This window comes from Ambystoma mexicanum, chromosome 3p, assembly GCF_040938575.1.
Source record: "Ambystoma mexicanum isolate Mex_15411 chromosome 3p, UKY_AmexF1_1, whole genome shotgun sequence".
Classification (NCBI taxonomy): Eukaryota; Metazoa; Chordata; class Amphibia; order Caudata; family Ambystomatidae; genus Ambystoma; species Ambystoma mexicanum.
The window spans coordinates 733722135-733740038 of record NC_090925.1 but is presented as its reverse complement, the minus strand read 5'-3'; the positions used below and the strand labels follow the sequence as shown (position 1 = coordinate 733740038).

The following is a 17904-nucleotide window of genomic DNA, read 5'->3' as shown; positions in this document are numbered from 1 at the left end:
GGAATTCTATAAAGAATTCAGCAATCTCCTAGTACCCAGGATGTACGCAGTTTGGATGGAGGCTTTGCATAAAGGGGAACTACCCGAAACCACGAGAGAGGCAGTAATCACACTATTGCTTAAGCAGGGGAAACCCCCCAGAGGAATGTGGATCATATAAACCACTATCACTAATAAATACAGACGCGAAGATCTTTGCTAAAATGCTGGCAACCAGATTGACACCACTGATGCCATATATGGTCCATGAAGACCAGGCAGGATTTATTTTGGGTAGATCCACAGTGACCAATATTAGAGGATGCCACAAAATTCTGGCAACGATAGCTCCTGAGACTCAAGGTATTGCAGTCTCTCTAGATATGCAAAAGGCATTTGATATGGTCTTTTGGCCCTTCCTATTTGGTGTAATACGCAATTACGGATTTGGCCCTAATATCATCAAGTGGATCCATATATTATATGCTCGCCCCTATGCCAAGATTAGAATCAACAGCGCCTTAACGGACATCTTGGAATTACTGGACGGCACCCGGCAGGGCTGCCCCCTGTCGCCACTACTATTTGCCCTAGTAATAGAACCCCTAGCTGACATTCTCAGGGCACGCTACAGCGCATATGGGATATGGCTAGAGGGCAAGATGCAGATTATTACTTTGTATGCCAATGATATTTTACTATATCTATGGAATCCCGAGCGTACATTGGGCAAGGTTTTGCCAGAAAAGTTTGGCAAGTACTCTGGTTTAAGACTTAATCCCAACAAGTCAGAGATATTCCCACTCACATAAAATACAACAGAACCCCAAGACTTGCATGCTCTCTTGTGGAGCCCTACACACATACTTTATCTGGGAGCACATATAGCTAGAACGGCCCAATTGTCTCGAGCTCTGAATTGTAATGCTTTGGCTGACTCCCTGTGTGCGAAAATGAAACGTTGGAGCGCCCTGTCATGATGCCTACCTCCAAGGAGCCAGACCAGGCCCAGCTACCCCAGAGGCAGACATCATGTCCCCGAGGGAAGTCTCAGCAGCCCCAAATAGGGGCCCTTTGGACTCAGTCCTGGCGCCTTTGGCGCCAGGCTCATATTGGACAACAGTCCTGGCGCCATAGGCGCCAGGCTCATAAAAGATGACTTTGTGTAGAAAGGTGCTTGGTGTAAACTTACCTGATGCAGACCATGCTGCAGCATCCAGGCCATCTAGAGGCCTGAATGGGACTACTTTATCTTTGGGGACTACTTAACCACACGGGTGTGGCCGGAGGAAGAATACATACCTGAGAGGAAGGATACATACCTGGAACTACTTTGAAGGCTATTTAAGCCACGCCCAAGCAGCAACTCACGCTTCGCGTTGTTCTGCATCTAGCAGCTGGACGCTCACCGTGTCTGCTCCTGCAGCCTGACTTCTGCCACGCCCGCCAGCATCCTGGAACACCTGCAAAGGGAGAAGAGAAGAGAATAGAAGAAAGAAGAGTCCTTACCTGCTAAATCTGCATCTCGGAGACATTTCGCCGACGATCCTGAAAAGGAAGACATTCATTTTAAAAGCACATCGCATCGATCGCTGCAGCGCCGCATTCCACTCACCTTTACTGGGCGCCTCCATGTTCATCAGCGACCGTCTGGATCCGCAGCCACATATCAGCGCCTAGGGAGAAAAAGACAAGAACAAAGGTGAGCTAGGGAAGAGAATAAGAAAACCTTAATTTTCCATCATAAGACTTACCTGTTGGGTCATTCCCACTTCATTTCGGGTCGGTGCCGCATCCTGGCATTTCTGGACCCCGGCCCCTAAGGGGAAAAAAGAGACATCAGCGTTAGTGAGCGAATGCTAAGACATTACCTGAACGCTCATTAAAGGCTTACCTGATATCTACTGGAACTGCACCTCTCACTTCGGGTCGGTGCCATATCTCCGGCATTTCCGAACCCTGGCCCCTATGGGGAAAAAAGACACAAGGATTAGTGCATTAATGCAAGGACACCAAAGGAACCTCTCATCAAACAACTCACCTGAGTTTCCTTTGTCGGTTCCATTGCTCATCTCGGAATCTTTGTTCTGCACCTGAAATAGAGACAACGGACAATTATTATTTTCGGGCTCATACTTATAAACTGAATTCTCATAGTATTTTACCTGGAAGGTCAAGCAAACTTGAACTCTCTACAATCCAAGATCCAGTGAAGTAACTGGATTACAACGCGCCCCTGCATCAGAAGCAGGATGGAGAGCTCGTCCTTTCAGACCCTAAGGTGAGACTTCACAGGGAATCGCAGAAGGGTTTCGTGGAGGGTGAGAAGGGAGTGGGAGGCTTACACATTATCCCGCAGATTGTTAATACTCCCTTTTCACACACAGAAGGATAATTCTGCGAGCCAGACAAGCCAGATTTGAGGGTCCGGTCCTGTCCATCTTCCGAATCCTGCGCTTCACCATAGAAGAGGCAACAGCACTCCAAACCAGGCCTGCGCCTCCGTGGGAGTCAGGTGAGCGTAACAGAACGTGCAGCCTACCTACAATTTCCCACCCGGGCGCTATGGAAACTTCCGAGACAGACCAGCTGGCCCAGCTTTTGGGGGAATTACGGGCAGAAGTACACTCCGCCCGCCAGGAGACTAACGCTCTCAAAAGAGAACTGATCCTATCTAAGGAAAGAACTGATGACCTGGCCAAACGGTTGTTGCAGGGTCAGGCAGGACAAACTCCTTTACCTAGTTCCGGGGGTAATCCCACTTCTATGATTTCGAATAACCCGGTACAAATCAATCTACCTGGAAACATGCCTTTGGCCCCGCCTGAACGTTTTGCTGGGGACCCCAAGAAATATGCCGTTTTTATGAACTAATGTCGCTTACACTTCCTATGCAGACCCGGGGCCTTCCCTAATGACCAGACCAAGGTAGCTTTTGTATTATCTTATCTCAGCGGCAGTGCTGCCGATTGGTCAGTTCCTTTGGTAAATCAAGATGACCCAATTCTCCAGGATTTTCAAGGCTTCCAGGCAAGCATGGAAAGATTATTCGCTCGACACTCTCAGGGACAGGCCCTAGACAACGAACTGCTTTCCTTACGACAAGGTAACCAGGATCTCTTATCTTACATCGCCACCTTTAATAGGTTGGTTGTGGAAACTGGGTGGCCAGAGAATAAAAGGATCACATTATTTCATCGAGGTCTGCGCGTAGAACTTAAAGACGTGCTAGCCCAAATAGTAAATCCACCCCAAGTCTGCGTGGAGTACATAGACCTTGTGGTCCAACTTGATCACAGACTTCAGAATAGAAAAGCAGATCGATCCAAGTTTGAAACCAGAGTGTTGATCAAAACTCACGCTAACCCCAAGAGTACCGACGTTTCAGAACCTATGCAAATCGGTGGAGTTAAAGGACCGTTAACGCAGAAGGAACGGGAGAGAAGGCGGCAAAAGCAATTATGTCTCTTTTGCGGGGCTTCTGGTCACTTTCTACGAGACTGTCCGGTAAAACCACCTAAGAAGGTGGTTGGAGCCACTGACAACAATTTAACAGAACCTGATTCGGGAAACGACCAAGCCCGACAAGCGTAGAGGTCCGCTTGCCGAGCTTGAAAACAAACTCTTTGACCTCGCATTTCATCATGCCAATGGTCCTCGTGGATCCGAAACAGCCTCGGCGGTTGCATGCTATAAAGGGATACATCGACAGTGGAGCTATTGGAAACTATGTAGATCGTGAATTGGCCTCCAAGATTAATCTCCCTCTCCGTCCGAAAACTAACAAGGATGTCATTACTACAGTTGATGGAACCGAAATAGCCTCAGGGCCGGTAACTCATTCCACTACAGAAGTGACACTAGTGGGTCAGGATGGACATCGGGAAGCCATTGTGTTTGACGTAATCAAGGCCCCGCAGTTTCAAGTAATTCTAGGAATTCCTTGGTTAGAAACACATAATCCTCGAATAGACTGGCGAGCAAAGAGAATAACCTTTCCTGATTGTGAACAAACTTGTTATCCAAGAAATCCAAATATGGGCCTGGCCTCAGTAACTTCCGCCACTATACAACTACCGGCTGAGTACCAAGAATTCCAAGACGTTTTCCAAAAAGAACAGGCCAACACGTTACCTCCCCACCGGTCGTACGATTGTCAAATCGATCTGATACCCAATGCTCAACCGCCTTGTAGTAGGATTTATGCTCTTACTGAACCTGAGAACCTTCACTTGCGTCAGTATTTAGATCAGTACCTTGCCAATGGTTTTATTCGCCCGTCAAAGTCTCCTGTTTCCTCAGCTCTGTTCTTCGTGCCGAAAAAAGAAGGCGACCTTAGAACATGTATTGACTACCGTGCCCTAAATCAAATAACGATAAAGAATCGTTATTCTCTGCCTCTGATCCCTGAACTTCTCGACCAGGTAAAAGATGCTTGTATGTACACCAAGTTAGATCCCCGGGGAGCTTATCACCTGGTGCGTATAAAAGAAGGCGACGAATGGAAGACTGCATTCCGCACCAAATATGGGCTCTTTGAATATCAGGTGATGCCCTTCGGATTGTGCAACGCACCTGCCGCCTTTCAATACTTTATGAATGATGTTCTTCGGGAACTTATCGATGTTTGTGTCATCGTATATATCGACGACATTCTGGTGTACTCCTCTTCGGAATCCGATCACAGAAATCATGTCAGGGCAGTTCTTGAACAATTGCGCCAGCACAAACTGTTTGCAAAACTCGAAAAATGCATTTTTCATACCACAGAAGTCGAGTTTCTCGGATTCATCCTGACACCTAAAGGAGTCCGAATGGACTCGCGAAAGGTGGACGCCATCCTCAAATGGCCATCTCCTAGCTCTGTGAAGGGGGTTCAGAGCATGCTTGGTTTTGCCAATTTTTATCGAAGATTCATCCCGGAATTTTCTCGAGTGGTCCAACACATCACAGCTCTCTTACGGAAGAATAAACGCTTCGAATGGACTCATGAGGCAGAACAGGCCTTTCAAGACCTAAAGACTAAATTCACCTCCGCACCTGTGTTGAAGCATCCACGCCCAGATCTCCCTTACATTGTTGAAACCGACGCATCCAGCTTAGCCATGGGAGCTGTCCTGTCTCAAAGGGATCCAATAACTAACCAACTACACCCTGTAGCCTTTTGGTCCAGAAAATTCTCGGCTCCTGAAATTAATTACGCAATCACCGACAAGGAGTTACTAGCTATTAAGTCCGCCTTCAAAGCTTGGCGTCATTACCTCCTCGGCGCAAGACACACCATCACGGTGATTACAGATCACAGAAATTTGCAATATTTAAAGACGGCCAAAGCCCAATCATCACGTCAACTCCGGTGGGCCTTATTCTTTGCGGAATTTGATTTTGTAATCACATATCGCCCTGGTTGCAAGAATGGCAAAGCGGACGCTTTATCTCGGATTGGGATGGAAGAAACAAATTCGAGCTTAGAACCAGTACCAATTATACCTGAACAGAGAATTTTGGGTTTGACCTCTTTACAAACTATTGAGGACTTTCAAACTCGAGTTAAACAACTATTAGACTCCACAGCCTTACAGGAATGGAGCCAAAAGGGGTCACACTTTTCCGTTAATAACGATTTACCGTACTTCCAGGGGCGATTATTTCTGCCTAATAAAGAACTGCAAGAACTCGTTATTGCCCATCATCATGATACATTAATGGAAGGACATCCTGGTATCGCTAAAACTGAGGAAAAGATCAAATGACAATTCTGGTGGCCATCCTGGAGAAAAGACATAAAATCTTTTGTGATGTCTTGCGGAGTTTGCGCCCAAAATAAAGGTCAAAAGAAAAGACCAGCCGGTCTTCTACAACCTTTGGATATTCCACCGGCATCTTGGCACACCTTGTCGATGGACTTTATTACCGACCTGCCTCCTTGCTATGGATACAACACTATCTTGGTGATTGTGGATCTCTTCTCCAAAATGGCCCATTTTATCCCTTTAAAAGGGCTACCCTCAACCTCCATCTTGGCCAAGGAATTTCTGGAGAACATAGTTCGTATGCATGGTTTTCCATCCATATTAGTCTCAGATCGAGGAAGCCAGTTTATTTCCCATTTTTGGAGGAAATGTTGTCAACTGGCACAAATTGATGTTCGACTATCCACCAGTCACCATCCCCAGACCGATGGCCAAACTGAGAGAACTAACCAAACCCTTGAACAATATCTTATGTGTATGTTGCACCAATCTGAATGCAATTGGAAAGACATTCTTTGGATCGCAGAATATGCATATAACAATTCTGTACATTCTGGAACAGGACAAACCCCTTTTTACACCTTGCATGGTCATCATCCTCGAACCTCAGACCTGGACCCTCCTCAAAACCTGGAAATGCCTGCGGTAGATCATTTGCATTCCACTATAACCCGAGCTTTCAAAGAAGCTACGACTCATCTTCAGCAAGCCAAGAGAAAGTACAAAGAAAATGCTGATTTACATCGAAGTGAAGCACCTCCGTACCAAATAGGGGACCAGGTGTGGCTAGCAACTAGACATTTACCTCTCAAAGGACCGCGGACTTTCAACCCCAGATACATAGGACCCTATCCCATCAAAGCTATAATCAACCCGGTGGCCTTTAAACTCGATCTACCAGCGAACATGCGAATTCATCCCGTTTTTCACGCCTCACTGTTGAAACCGGTGCAACCAGGAACCAGACTGATCAAACCACCAGAACCAATTCAGATTGATGGGGAATTAGAATTTGAAGTTAAAGACATATTGGACTCCAAGGTGTTAAAGTCAAAAGTCTTCTATCTAGTTAATTGGAAGGGGTATGGACCTCAGGAGAGATCTTGGGAACCAAGCGACCATGTACACGCGCCGCGATTAATACAAAAATTCCACCGAAAATTCCCAAACAAGCCAAAACCCCCGGAGAGAACAGCCTTGGGAGGGGCCTTGGGAGGGGGTACTGTCATGATGCCTACCTCCAAGGAGCCAGACCAGGCCCAGCTACCCCAGAGGCAGACATCATGTCCCCGAGGGAAGTCTCAGCAGCCCCAAATAGGGGCCCTTTGGACTCAGTCCTGGCGCCTTTGGCGCCAGGCTCATAAAAGATGACTTTGTGTAGAAAGGTGCTTGGTGTAAACTTACCTGATGCAGACCATGCTGCAATATCCAGGCCATCTAGAGGCCTGAATGGGACTACTTTATCTTTGTGGACTACTTAACCACACTGGTGTCACCGGAGGAAGAATACATACCTGAGAGGAAGGATACATACCTGGAACTACTTTGAAGGCTATTTAAGCCACGCCCAAGCAGCAACTCACGCTTCGCGTTGTTCTGCATCTAGCAGCTGGACGCTCACCGTGTCTGCTCCTGCATCCTGACTTCTGCCACGCCCGCCAGCATCCTGGAACACCGGCAAAGGGAGAAGAGAAGAGAATAGAAGAAAGAAGAGTCCTTACCTGCTAAATCCGCATCCCGGAGACATTTCGCCAACGATCCTGAAAAGGAAGACATTCATTTTAAAAGCACATTGCATCGATCGCTGCAGCGCCGCATTCCACTCACCTTTACTGGGCGCCTCCATGTTCATCAGCGACCGTCTGGATCCTCAGCCACATATCAGCGCCTAGGGAGAAAAAGACAAGAACAAAGGTGAGCTAGGGAAGAGAATAAGAAAACCTTAATTTTCCATCATAAGACTTACCTGTTGGGTCATTCCCACTTCATTTCGGGTCGGTGCCGCATCCTGGCATTTCCGGACCCCGGCCCCTAAGGGGAAAAAAGAGACATCAGCGTTAGTGAGCGAATGCTAAGACATTACCTGAACGCTCATTAAAGACTTACCTGATATCTACTGGAACTGCACCTCTCACTTCGGGTCGGTGCCATATCTCTGGCATTTCCGAACCCCGGCCCCTATGGGGAAAAAAGACACAAGGATTAGTGCATTAATGCAAGGACACTAAAGGAACCTCTCATCAAACAACTCACCTGAGTTTCCTTCGTCGGTTCCATTGCTCATCTCGGAATCTTTGTTCTGCACCTGAAATAGAGACAACGGACAATTATTATTTTCGGGCTCATACTTATAAACTGAATTCTCACAGTATTTTACCGGGAAGGTCAAGCAAACTTGAACTCTCTACAATCCAAGATCCAGTGAAGTAACTGGATTACAACGCGCCCCTGCATCAGAAGCAGGATGGAGAGCTCGTCCTTTCAGACCCTAAGGTGAGACTTCACAGGGAATCGCAGAAGGGTTTCGTGGAGGGTGAGAAGGGAGTGGGAGGCTTACACATTATCCCGCAGATTGTTAATACTCCCTTTTCACACACAGAAGGATAATTCTGCGAGCCAGACAAGCCAGATTTGAGGGTCCGGTCCTGTCCATCTTCCGAGTCCTGCGCTTCACCATAGAAGAGGCAACAGCACTCCAAACCAGGCCTGCGCCTCCGTGGGAGTCAGGTGAGCGTAACACGCCCTTCCTATCTCGCTAATGGGGAGAATAGCCCTAATTAAAATTATCATACTAACAAAACTGTTCTATCTATTCCATACAGTCCCGGTATGGCCTGGACACACACTGTTTACCAAAATGAAAAGTGCTTGTGTAACGTTCGTGTGGGGTGGGCACCCCGTGCTAAGCTGGAGGACATTAACTGACACATACCAACGGGGAGGGTTAGCGGCACCGGATCTGGACCTTTACTACCTTTCAGCGCAGGCATATTATGCCGCCCACTGGGCCACAAACTTCCTCAACACAGGGGTCCCACCACCTGACCAGCGAGCAAGAGAATCGATATTGGCACTACATAAGATAACAAGACCGACCCCTAAACATCATAACTCATTAGACCCCGCAAAGGAGACAACTACAGCTTGGGCCAAAATTGCGGATATATTTGGTCAAGACAGGTTATATCATCCGAGTATGCCGATATGGGGTGACCCGCAATCACCATTCGCCCTGGATGGGGAGGTGGCCACGCATTGGAATTCCAGAGGCATCGCTCAATGTGGACAGTTATTTCGGGATGGGCTCTTTGTGACATGGGAAGACCTCAGGGATACGGTGGGGAATACCAATACATATAAACAGCAGTACAACCGTATAAAAGCCGTCAGACAAAATGCATATCCCTCCTTCCCAGAAGAACCAGAGATAAACACGGGGCTGGGCTATATGTTCACAGGCAGAACTCAGAAAATCACAGCCTCTGCACTATATAAAATTATAATCCAGACACGCCCAGCTGTGGACCACTCGGGTAAAAGCAACTGGGAACAGGACCTGGGGCAACAAATAGAGGATCATGAATGGACACAAATATGCACACTGACCAAACAAATATCATGTAACTCCAGATATGAGCTAATACATTATAAAATAGTGCACAGGATGCATTATACTCCCATAAGGCTTAAACGAAGCTACCCCTCCACACCGGGAATATGCCCTAGATGTCACACTGAAGACGCGAATATATATTATATGCTTTGGGAATGCATAAAACTGAGAGAGTATTGGGGGGAGGTCTGTACAGCACTTGACGAAATGGCAGATCAACCTGTCCTGTGGTCACCAAGGCTATGTTTGTTGGGTGTGGTGGGGAAAATGAACCCGACGTGGCGAAAACTATTGAATCTGAGCTTGTTGATTGCCAAAAGAGCAAATGAATGAAGTGGAAAAGTGTGACACCCCCGACTAAGGCGGATTGGGACAGAGACATGTTATGGACAAATTACACGGAAGAGATGTATATAGACTCTGTGCTTCCCACTGCCAGACCTAGAAATATATGGGCCAGGTACAAGCAGTATCTATTAGATAAAGCCGTAACGGAAAGACCAGACTCGGATAATGAATAACTGTGTACAATATTCTATGTGTAACTCTTGAACATGTAAATGTATGTGCTTTGCTTGCGTGCGTCAATAAACAAAGTTTATCAAAAAAACTTTCCCCATTGAGGATTGAAGTATGGAAAGTTTGTAACAAACCTCACCACAAGGTACTGCTAGCAGTAGTAGGAGTTTTATCCTGGCAGGCGAGTATACCAGGAAAGGGAAAATTAGTGGGTGGTTAATCCTGGCAGGTGAGTGGCCCAGGAAGAAGGTCTGTTGAAGAATTGCAACATGGAAGAAGGTTGTGGTAGAAAAAAAGTGGTACATACTATGAAGTCGTCATGAAGAAGGACACAGACAACAGATTCAAAATAATCATTTTTATTAACTTGAATGTCAGAATGGAGAATAGTCTAACTTGCCCTATGCTAAGGTGGGATTTCCCAACCTAAATAAAACCAAGGAACGTCTGAGTCAAAGAGTTCCAATTAGGAATCTGACTGTGTCCAAAACCTATGCTTGCCCTCAATACTATAGCTAAACAATGTGTAGGGATGTCCACAACCAAAAAGAAAACTAGTGTTTAACACAAAGTCCTGAGCTTCTGCCAGCTTGCAGCTTTCTTTCAGCTCCCTTTCCCAAGTATAAAACAGTTCAACAAAGTAAAGTCTCAAAAGTCCCTTTCTTAGAATTAGAATGCAATAGTCTTTTCAGGTCTTGGGGTCTCCTCTCCCAAGTTAGGACTCAGGGTGCCCTTCCCCAAGTTCCAAGTCACATAATTCAAACAGTCTTGAAGTGGAATTTGCCTTGTCAGAGCTCAGGGTTCCCTTCCCCAAGCTCCAAGGGCCACACTTCAAAAGGAAACACCAAATGTCTTTGCCTTCCACAGTTAAGTTAAATATTGTTGTCAAATACACAGTTTGAATATTTTGGTAGCTTTCACGCTTGTTGAAAATGTCACTGTAAATTGGGCTTCAGTTTCCTTTGGTTGCCTGTTCCTTTCAAATCATATTTGGTTTCGGTATACCGTGGTTGGTTTAGAATTATGTTAATTTTTAGTACTTCAATGTATGATGGTTTGCATAGATTAAAGTTTCCTCTCCTTCTTTTGTATTTCATCTGGTTAGTAGCAAAGTTTTAATTCAGTTCAGTATTCAATAATTAAATCTTTAGGGTATTCAATAATAAATCTTCAGCTTAGGGTTCATTTTCCCTTCATTTTATGGTTCAATAATTGTTAGTTTCACTTTAACTGAATAGTTCAATATGCAGAGACCTTTGAAAGCGTGTTACTTGCCACACGCGACCACTCTGATGCAAAATATTCCCCTTTATTTAATAGTTGGCATAACTAACTGTTTCACTTTAATTGATTTGTTCAGCGTTCAGAGAATTTCACAAACGTGTTGCTTGCCACACACGAATACTCCGATACAAAGTGTTTCCCTCTGTTAGATAATGAACAAGTATAGTTGTTTGTTTCACTTTCATTGAACAATTCAATGTTCGGAGACCTTCGAAAACGTGTATCTCGCTACATGCAACCACTCCGATACAAAGTATTTCAAGAAATGATTAAGTTCACACACACACGCACCAGGTTTCTCAATTACCAAAAACTCACTGGTCGCTTTCAATGTTTGTGCTGCAGCGTGGATCACACAGCCTTTTTCCTTCAGTGTCAGGGCTCCAGTTCCTGCCCCTCAGACAGTCCTCTGGGTGGTCTTCCACCACAGGGGAATGAGCATGTTGAATAGGAAGGAAAGTCTCAGAACTCGATAAAGTTGCTTCCAATGGCACTCTTATAGGGTTCTTTACTGACTCAATCTCACTCCCACTAGCCCACTCCTCACCTGATGTTCTGGTTTGATCCTCCTCTGATTCCTCCAATGAGATGTCCCTTCTTCTTTCTCTCCAAGTCTCCTTCTTGGCTTTTTGGTCGTGTTGGGAACGGGCCCCCCCTAGAGGCGACTTTGCCAATTAGCAATATTGCTCGGCAGCGGGGACTCCAGAGAGCCCGCCCAAGGCCAGCGAAAAGCAGGTGCCGAAAAAAACCCTGGTGATGGGACTGGAGCGTGTTGGTTTCCAAAGTCCGGGTGTAAACTTCTTATGGAGGTTGGTCTTGTAAACAGTAGTATCTGGTTGAATTAGAATCCAGTGGTGGAGTACAAGTAAGTTCCAAACAATCCTGGATATCCAGATCTCTGTGAAGTGTGTACGTCTCGGCGGAAAGCTGATCACAAGGAGGCACCAACAACTCCTGAAAGAGCTACAAAGAGTGAAGGAACCCTTTCCGCATATGCGGAAAAGAATGGAAAGTAAAGAGGGAGCCATCGAGATCCGTAGCAGGAAAGCACTGTGGAACCACTAAACGAAAGTAAACTTTAGCGAGAGTCCCGCGTGCCACGGCAGGAAAGAAAAGAAAAAGCAGAAGAAACAGTATGCACCGAAGAGACGGTGCAAGGGAAGCAGGAAACTGCAGAAGGCAAGATGACATCACCGAAAACAAACTTCAGACACAAAGCGTAACCGCAACCCTGAAAGTGAGTTGCAACGCCCGAGCCCGTACACAGGTGTGCAGATATAAGAGGCCAATCCGCCATCTTGGAAAAGACTAGACTGTTACTTCTTGAATGTAACGGAACAGGCAAAGGCTGCTAACTTATCTTCCAATGATCCCAGACCCTCCATGGTCGGATCACGACCGAAAGGGGCAGCCTTCCAGCACGGCTTCCTTCACATTTCCTAGTCTGCCACAGGGAGTTCCCACACCACGTTGGAGAGTTCTTTGCTTCCTGCACCGGCCTCCTGGTCCTTCCTCTGTCGTTCCGCTTTTCCACTGGTTTGGGCTCCATTTATACACCTGCAGTCCTTTAATCGGCTGCAGATGTGGGTGATTATTGGGGAGCCTCTCTCTGGAACAACCTCCCAAATGAGATCAGATCAATCGAATCCCATGCTGCCTTCCGCAAGGCATTGAAAACTAGGCTTTTTGTCTAGAGGGCTTCCCCATGTATGAACCCTGACAAATGCTCCCGTACTGAATGATACATTGTATAATACTGTTATGTAACTGTACCAACCAAAGCTAACGTTATATACTTTTGGGCCGCTTATTGTAACCCTCAAGCAAGCCTTCTTAAGTATCCTTGGCAGCGCCTCTATGCCCGTGGGCTGCAGCGCGCTCTACAAATGCAAAATAAAATAAATAAATAAATTATTCAGCATTGCCTGACCACAATTAAAGGGACATGCCTGACCTTCACTACTCTTAGCAGGCATCTTCCTCGTCCCAATACTATAGTGTTAAAAGAGCATAGTCTTCATTGCTCTTAGTTGCCTCTTCTTCGTCCCATTACTGTCAAGTGTCAATGGTGGAGAAATGAGGGGGGCTGACTTATAATAGCCCATATAGGTTGGGGAAGGGTGGGGTTGGTTGTCACTAGGAAAAGGGGATATCATCTATTGCCCAAGGGTACCCCACTCCCAGTCCCCAAAGACCCTCCGCCCAGGTGATCCTCCCTTGCTTCTCCGCCCCAGGGTCGGGATCCAATAGGGATGGCCTTTCCGTTGCCACCTATGTAGAGGATCCAATGGGTCGAGGAGTGAGAATACCCAAACCTGTATTGTTTAGAAGAAGAAATGTGATATAATGAAAAGTGATTGGTCTTCAGAGAAGAGAATAATTATATTGCATACAGACTTGATGTCTGAAGACAAAGGGCCTCATCACAAGTCTGGCGGTATCCCGGCCCCAAAAGCGCTGGGATACTGCCAGCACAAACAGTGTTACTGCTACTCGGTGCAGTGCAATTTCCACCGGATCCCGAGTAGCTGTAAGGCGGTAAGTTCCCATTCCTAATTAGGACTATTGAACCCAATGGGGTTGGGGAGCGCTATATACGCCACTCTAATTGCGTTAAAAAAACAGTCAGAAAGCAGGATTTTTACCTCCAGCAAAAAGCTGGAGGTAAAACACCAAACTTTCCGCCCAACTCATAATAGGGCCAGCCCTTAAATGCGGCAGTAATAGCGTTACTGCTGCATTTAAGGGCTACCGCCCAACTCGTGATGAGGCCCAAAGTCTTTTTGGTTTGTCAGACAGCAGTTTGTGGATACTTTAACTATTGTCTTGAAGAGTGAGAAATCCTGTTTGGAAATAAGACAATTATATTGCCAAGCGAAGGAACTTTGGAATGAACAGAACTTTGTGCCACACTTCAAGTGGAACTCGGCTGTTGAAAGAACCTTTCTGATTTTGAACTTTGGCTTGAAACATCCTGAATTGATCCAGGGGAAGGGGATTCAACCCTAGTTACAAGGATGTATGTTTATAATTTATCTGTTTGAATTTAAATGCTATTTTATGAGGTTTGAACAGCAAGATAAACCCTGTATGATTTTGTTGTATGTATGAGTGTGAGGGACAGAGAACTTTGGACATGAGGTCACTTTTCTTTAGTCTTAGTTCGATAGGTAGGGAAACCCTTGTTAGGTTAGGTAAAGTTAGGCGTTTGCCTCCCCTTTATTATTTAATAAAATGGTTATTTGTGAGAAAACTCTATCTACTTGTCTGTCTCGCATTTCTGATCCCACACATCTGTGACTTTGGTAATGAAGTATCATCCAACATTTGTCTGCATTGCATTGACTGAAACTTGTTCTGTGGTCTTTTCTTTAATGTATTTTACTTTAAAGCCTTTGTAAACAAGCACACCATTGATGAAGGACAGCAATCAGCAGCCGTTCCTTATTAATGAGTAAAATGTAGCACATGTAAACCCTTTATTGATATTTTTGGTGGAAGCAAAGAGACAATGGCCCTCCTCAGAAGTTTGGCGGTATCCTGGCAGTAAATCCGCCACGATACCACCAAGGCAAATAGTGTTACTGCTATTAGCACCGGATCCTGAGTTGTGGTAAGGCTGTTACTCCCCATTTTGTTAAGAGTCCATAAGACTCTATGGGGCTATATCAGCGCTATTACCGCCGGTGCTAATAGCGCTGTAATGGACGGAAAGTGGCAAGATTTAGCTCCAGCTGAAAGCTGTAATGCGGCGGTAATAGCGTTACCGCCTCAGTTTTGCCACTCCGCCCACCCCGTGATGAGGCCCAATGTTTAGAAAAATCTAGAGCACCTCTGTCAGAGTGCAAATCGGAAAACTATATTTGGCCTTCCTGTAGAAGTAGTGGTTGCCACAGATGGGGTATTGTGCCACAGACGGGGTGGTTTCCACAGAATGGGTGGTTGCCACAGTAGGGGTGAGTGCTAGAAAAGGGGTGAGGGCCACAGGGCAAAAGGCTTCCCTTTCGAACACTGGTCAGTGTTTTCCCTCCTCCCTGTGACATTAAGGCCTTCCTATTTGTGTCCCTGGGCACACTAAGTGAGTTCTTTGTCCATCCCTTGTAGGAATGAATCATCATAATACTTTGTGTTCCTTCCATCACTTTGCTAACAGGCACCTTTTCTATTTTGCTCCCACAGCAACTGCGCACAAACTGCTCCCACCATGTGAAGGGCCGCTACCACGACGCAAATTACACAGAGCAATATGGGCCTATGGGGGTTGTGATGACAAAGGGTGCCGACATGGGCGAGTTCAACCTGGGCTCTACTATTGTTTTGATATTCGAAGGGCCACGGCGCTTTGAATTTGCCATGGCAGCTGGCATGAAGATTCGAGTGGGCGAGGCGCTCGGGAGCCAATGACTCCCCTCCACCATTGGATAGAAAAGGACAAAGAATGAGAAAGCTGGACAGAGAGGGCTGGCAGGCCGGTCATCTGCTCACAAACCTTGCGCCTTGGCTTCTGCATGTCCTGTGGGAGGGTGGCTATGTGGGTGGTAGGAAGGGGTTCTTTGCTGGACTTTACCACTGATTACTGCCACCCAACGTGGAGATGCCCTTCAGATGGAAGCATGAACGCCATTGCTGCTATGTTCCCAGCGGGAAGAACCGACCACCCTCTGCTTGTCACAAGGATCATTCCACCTGGACTAGGAATGTGCTTTTTTCGATATATTTTTATTCTAAACATTGTGGAGCCACCCTAGACAAAGTGAAACGCTTGTTTAACATTTCTCAAACCCTTATCATGCAGGCGGAATATTTAAATAACGGTTTCCAAGCAGTGATAAGCATTTCTCTCCAGCAAGCAGTTCATATATTCTATAAGCATTGAGTAAGCTGCTTATGAAATGTCCACTGACTGTTCATTCATTAGCATTTTTATTAAACAGCTAATACATGTTTATTAATACATTCTAAAATGACATGGTTTTAATAAATGTTTCATTGCATAGCTCCTATTAAAAGCAGTTAATAAGCAGCTTGAACCATAAAGTATAATCACATTTTTCAAGCTCTATACATGCTGTGCCAAGTATTAAATTAGAAATTCTGTTAACAGTTTGCTTGTTTAGTCAATGCTTAAAAAAGGCGATTCATTTTTACTAGGGCAGGCAGTGCCACCTACATATATTGAGAGTGAAAAGGGTGCTCTAGGGTGAATAAGGACAAGTTTGGCAGAAATTTGGCAATAGATATGCCGAATTACCGCCGAACTTGATTACCATTACCACCACCTGGTCCCGTGGAGTTACCTTGGGATTACAAGTGGTGGCAGGACAGTGTAATTCCCAATTTCTAGAGTTCATAGGACTCCATGAGGATTTTTGGCGGATTTACAGCTGGCGGAAATACTGCACAGTAAAACTGACGATTTTTGGAGGGAAAGTGGAGGATCTGCCATCCTCCAAAAATCGGCAGTAATTCAGACGGCGGTAAATTCGCCAAAACCTATAATTTGGTGGTGCAGGAAAAATGTTGGTTGTTCCATTAACACCAAAAAAAGGTGTTGGTAACGAAATTTCCACCACGTTTTTCCTGCACCGCCAAACTTGTAATAAGGCCCAATGTTTTGGGTGAGTGCTGTGATCAAAGCTACAAACTTGGTCGGGGAGGCGTCTCGACGCACAATAGAGCTTTATGTGATTAATGCATACCAAGATACTGAGACTGCCTGTGCTCCCTCCTCTTGCCTCCGCCATTGCCATACGCAGTGTTCGAATGCAGTCACTCCACCTTGAAGTGAAGCCTGAATTGTGTACTTTTGTTGCTGTCACACACTTACGGGTATTGCTTAACCCACTCAGTGCCCTTAGGATATATATATATATATATATATATATATATATATATATATATATATATATATACGCACACACACATCAACTGCACAACTGGATGTGATTTACTAGGTGTCCAATTGTATCAATTTAGCCTGGTTAAGAAGGTTTCGAGCGCTTGCCGTTACAGAATGATTGATATATTGTGAATTGTTTTATCAATCATAATCTACTGAGGTCTTTTGTTTTTTAACAACCATACAATGATGGACTCTTTTTTTAAACAAATGTGTTTTGTTTTTTATGATATTGATGGATGATTTATTTTCTTATAAAAGTGCCCTATGTTATGTGATGAGGGCTATGAAGATGTTATTTGAATTTTGATGTTATTTTATTTCTGCAATTTTGTACCTAAAGACAGAAATGGTCAAATAAAGGTTTTTATGATGATGATATATATCCATGTCTGCTATTCTGTGCATATTTCCACTGGAGGAGTGCATTTGCAGATGCTCGGCACGGTTTGCTTCGTTCTATACATTATATATAGTCAATTTGAGCCAAGTCACATATTCTGCAATGACACCTAATACACATTTCTGGGACTTCACCTTCAGTTTCGAGCCGCATCAGCAAAGCATCAGTAAATTAGCCCAAATGCAAATCTTTTTCTCCACGAAATTGTCTTTGTCTTAGAGGGCAGTGCTGCTTTATACATAGCTTAATCAACTCAAAGACAGACAGTTTGCAAAGCTATCACGGCAGCTACATACCTGGTTTAACCCTTATCAGGGATCATCAGTGCAGCATAGTCCTGACAGCCTTGAGGTTGGTGCATTGGGCCATGAATAGAATACACCAAGAAAGTTATGGTGGGTTTAAAAAGGCTTGGAAAAAAGCCCTTTCACCTAAAATATTAAAGTAGTTCAGT

General features: G+C 45.3%; 1 protein-coding gene across 2 annotated transcripts in view; it reads left to right on the top strand.

Annotated features, from left to right (window-relative positions):
* The window catches only part of LOC138580787 (phosphatidylserine decarboxylase proenzyme, mitochondrial-like), a 242600-nt gene extending 225170 nt beyond the window's left edge, over positions 1-17430 (top strand). For both annotated transcript variants that reach the window (XM_069651616.1, XM_069651618.1), the window contains one exon: positions 15328-17430. In XM_069651616.1, the coding sequence (XP_069507717.1) occupies positions 15328-15552 (225 nt within the window). In that variant the 3' untranslated portion in view covers positions 15553-17430. The remainder of the gene's footprint in view (positions 1-15327) is intronic.
* The last annotated feature ends 474 nt before the right edge of the window (positions 17431-17904 follow it).